This window comes from Arachis ipaensis, chromosome B02, assembly GCF_000816755.2.
Source record: "Arachis ipaensis cultivar K30076 chromosome B02, Araip1.1, whole genome shotgun sequence".
NCBI classification, from domain to species: domain Eukaryota; kingdom Viridiplantae; phylum Streptophyta; class Magnoliopsida; order Fabales; family Fabaceae; genus Arachis; species Arachis ipaensis.
Genome location: NC_029786.2, coordinates 89,067,969 through 89,072,460, shown reverse-complemented (window position 1 = coordinate 89,072,460; position 4,492 = coordinate 89,067,969). Strand labels below are relative to the sequence as shown.

Below are 4,492 nucleotides of genomic sequence, written 5' to 3'. Positions count from 1 at the left end.
ATTCTTGACCACTGTCAATATCTATGGAAGACTCCACTCTAGTGCCATCTAGTTCCTCTTTTCTTGCTCTTCGAGACTCCATCTTATCTTTTTTCATAAAAACATCACACCCATGACCATCGACACTGTTCAATGGCATCGCACGTTCACCTCGATCTTTAGCGTCACTCCTTACTCCATGAGTTACGCCCTTCCTCTTTGTTATTCTCGTACATCCATCATCATCGGGACTGCCCTTATTAGCACAGTGGATCGCTTCGTCATCGAACCTGCGCATTCAACATCACCTTCGTTGACTTTATTCTACACCTTCTTGCATTTGTTTGCAACTACGTCAATTTGACATTCAGCCACCGCATGAACCCGACCCATCACAAAATCACGTGGTCCTACTTCAACTTGGATTTTAGAAGTTCCAACCAGCCCATCCCTCTTTTGACCTCCTTTTGTTTGGCCCAAACTCATACTACTCACCTTTAATTCAATTGACATAACACATTGAGCCTAGAATCCTCCCTTACACTCCTATCATCATTTTTTTTCTAAAGTTAAGAGTGAGATTGGAACCCAAGACCTTTAAGTGAGGATGGAGAGACTATGCCATTTGAGCTATAGCTTGTTGGCTTCATATCATCATTATTGCTATTTAACATATATTGATTTACATTACTCCTATTATTATCAAGGTTCTGAAAATCGGACTGGTCATCGAACTGCTCTAGTCATTGGTTCACTGGTTTACTAATCCAATCGGTCCAACTGTAGTCTAACCAAAAAATTTGTTCTATAATAAAATTATAAATAAACACTCTAAAACATAATTATAGTCTAATATAAATTTTTAAATATCTTTTAAATTTAAAACAATACATGAAAAGTCATCAACCAAAGTCTTAAGATCTATAAACTTAAATTCAATACATGAAAACTATAAACTTAAATTCAAATATGAAATGCCAACATAAAAGTGTCATCAATCATCAAAATATGAAAAAATTTGCTGCAGATTTGCATATGAAATGATATGAAATGAAACATATATAAAATGAAAGTTAAAGCTCAATTTAGTTCTCCAAAGATTTTAGCACCATCAAGTTAGTCCTTTACACTCTAAACATTTTATACATCAATTTGGTCTCTCTATTTAAAATGGTGCCAGTTCAGTCCTTCAGTCTAATCTATATTTAAATACCAGTTGGTCCTTAAATTGATGATTATTTTGTTCTAAAAAAAATAACTCAATATTAAAAATCTTGGAAGTAATTGATTTGGTATCCTACATGTCTTAAACCAATTTGAATATTTACTCTATCAATTAACATATATAAAGGGATAAGCGAGATGAACTATGCATTTCCTTTAAACAATACCACAAGATTAGTTTCAATAATTGAAATTCATTTCCAATATTATCCAAAACTAAATAAGCATACAAAATTGACATAATTGGATTACATAGGTCTAATTTCATTAATCTTGTACTATTAGACAAAGGAACTTCAATCATTCACAACTTTTAAAAAAATTTTGGTCAATAAGAAACATATCATACTCAATCATCAATGCATAATAACAATAATCATGTACAAACAAGCATTGATTTTCAAAGATTGAGCTAAAACTTTCATTAAAACTCTTTGAAGCATATTGTCAAACACTTGGCGTGCAAAAGCATAAATAACACAAAATAACACTAACGAGCATTCTTTGCAACACCAATTCAAAATTCAACATCAATGACATAAAAAATCAGCAGCATTTTACAGTGACTCAGCAAAGTATCAGTTAATCAATCCAAATAATTTGAAATTCAAACTCAAGAAGCTCTTAATAGCATATTTAACTATATATAAACTAACACTAATTCTATTTAGAAAATCTTCATTCTAACATAAACTCAACTAACAGCAGCAAATAATCCTAACCAAATCAAATTAACACTAGAATCAACATATAACTAATCCTAAATTAACTAAAATAGAAAAGAAAAGGTGATATGAGAACCTAAATCGAAGAATAGAGCAAGAATTCAGGAGAGCAGGATGCAGTGGTAGTGACCAGCCGCTGCTGTGTCTAAACTCCCTGGAACTAGAGTGGCTCTGTTCTGATTTTGCGACTAGAAAGCAACAAATTCCAGTTACAGCAACAAATTTAACAAGTCCTAGTTCAGTCACAATTATTAGCTACATTTAGATTAGCAACAAGGAAAATTTATTGATTAGAAATTCAGTAACATGCAAAAATATAGGGAGAAGGAAAATCTAGAAAAGAGAGAACAGGGAAAGTGATGGTGCAGGGACTCACCAATGGTTGACGGCGAGTCTGCGACCACCCCGTGGAAGGTGACAAGGCAAGAGACAACCCCACGAGTTGCTTTTGCCGCTGGCGACGAGATAGACGAACCATGAGATGCCAGCAGTGCGACTAAGACGAGAATCGAGTGAGACTAAGAGGCAAAATCGAGCAGACATAACCACGGATGACGAGCAGCAACCAACATGCACAGCTCGAGCACTCACTGGTGGAGGGAGGCACAAGCAGCCGAGCATAGAGAAGAGAGGTGAGACGCGAGCACATGATGCGGAGGATCCAGCAAGAGGCTCGATAGCACGAAGATGGAAGTTCTTGAGTGTGACAGACGGCAGCAACAGCCACTCACTCTGACAGACAACGATAGTGAGTTGTGGAGGCTAGGGTTTGCTTTCTTTGGTAGAACAGGCTAGGGGCAGTTTGCTAAAGGAAGGAGTTGGAGGGGCAGGGGGACTGTAAGGTCTCACATCGGTTGGGGAGGGGAACGAAGCATGCCTTATAAGGGTGTGGATACCTCTCCCTAGCATGATGCATTTTGGACGAGTGAGTGTGGGGGGCTTCGGCTATCATCCCTATCGTCAAAGGCAAAACCGTGAGGCCTTGTGTGCCAAAGCGGACAATATCGTGCTAGCGGATGGTCTGGGCTGTTACAGATGGTATCAGAGCCGGAGCCCGGATTGATTTGCCAGCGAGGGCGCTGGGCTCCCTTAGGGGGGTGGATTGTAAGGTCCCACATCGGTTGGGAAGGGGAACGAAGCATGCCTTATAAGGGTGTGGATACCTCTCCCTAGCATAACGCGTTTTGACCAATGAGTGTGGGGGGCTTCGGCTATCATCCATATCGTCAAAGACAAAACTGTGAGGCCTTGTGTGCCAAAGCGGACAATATCGTGCTAGCGGGTGGTCTGAGCTGTTACAGGGACAACGCATGCAATCCCTTTTTTTCTTTCAACAAAGGAAACGACGTTGTTTCTTATAAACTAGCCGGATTCCAGTCCAATCCGACTGGCTGGTTCTCGGCCGATTCAACGATTCTTATCCGATTCTTAAAATAGCAATTTCTATTAGTAAACTGACCTACCAAAGCTACCGATTCGCAGTTAGACCGGTTTGACCGGTCGATCCAGTCCAATTTTCAGAACTTTTATTATTATTATTATTATTATATCGCTAAACTTTTCTCTTCCGGGAGTTATCGCCGCCGGCGGGGTCGCCTGTGGAAGGTTGCTCGCTTCTCCTCGATCCTCTTTTCCTCGACGTTGCACGAATGCCTTCTTGGAGCTGTTGGCGTCCCTGCATGAAGGTGTACTCCGTCGTCGTCTCTAATCGCCTTGCCGTTCTCTTCTATCATCGTCGTCTCCTCTGTCATCGCTGTCACTCCCCTTCCTCCTCGCCGCTGGTAAGCACTGTGCCTTAGATTTTGATAATACTTGGATTTTGAAATTGAAGCTGAAGCCCAATCATATTCCCACCCCTCTCCTCTCTGAAACTGAAGAAAATTTGAAATTGAAAGAACAAAGAACCCTAGCCACCCACAAAGAATTTGAAATTTGAAATTGATTAGCTGGTTTGTGAGTTGTGAGTCCCTGAATGTCTGAGTTTAGTGGTTTTACTGTTGTTTGGAATTATTTTTGCTGTTGTTTGAAATTGAGTTGCTGATTAGCTAGATTGTGAGTTGTGAGTTACTGAATGTCTGAGTTTAATGGTTTTACTTTATTCCATTCATAACCAAGGCAGATATAGAAGCTTAATAAAGAACAAAAAAAAATCTCATCAATATGTAAACAATAATCATTCAAAAATTATAGCATATAAAGTAATATTATTTAAATATTTAAGACATCTAATAATAGGTACATGCCATGACGAAGAGAAAAAAATATTTTTTAATAGATTACTAGATAGTTATTAGTTACTGTTGTTTGGAATTATTTTGTTGTTGTTTGAAATTGAGTTATTGATTAGCTGAGTTGTAAATTGCTTATTTTTGTTGGTTTTACTGTTGTTTATTTAGTAGTTTATGGAATGTCTAAGTTGTGAGTTACTGAATGATTCTGTCAAATTTTTTTGCTGAGTTAATTTTGTTATTTTTTTGTTGTATATTAAAGATGGAACAATCATAAAGTGATCAACAACCACAAGACAATGTGGTTCAAGAATTCCAAAAAATTAATTTAGAACC

At 38.0% G+C, this 4,492-nt stretch overlaps 1 protein-coding gene across 1 annotated transcript in view; it reads right to left on the bottom strand.

The window, feature by feature from the left end:
* Positions 3,503–4,492, bottom strand: part of LOC107627573 — a 5,816-nt gene continuing 4,826 nt past the window's right edge. The window contains exon 5 of the mRNA XM_021116981.1: positions 3,503–3,799. Within this exon, the coding sequence (XP_020972640.1) occupies positions 3,503–3,799 (297 nt within the window). The remainder of the gene's footprint in view (positions 3,800–4,492) is intronic.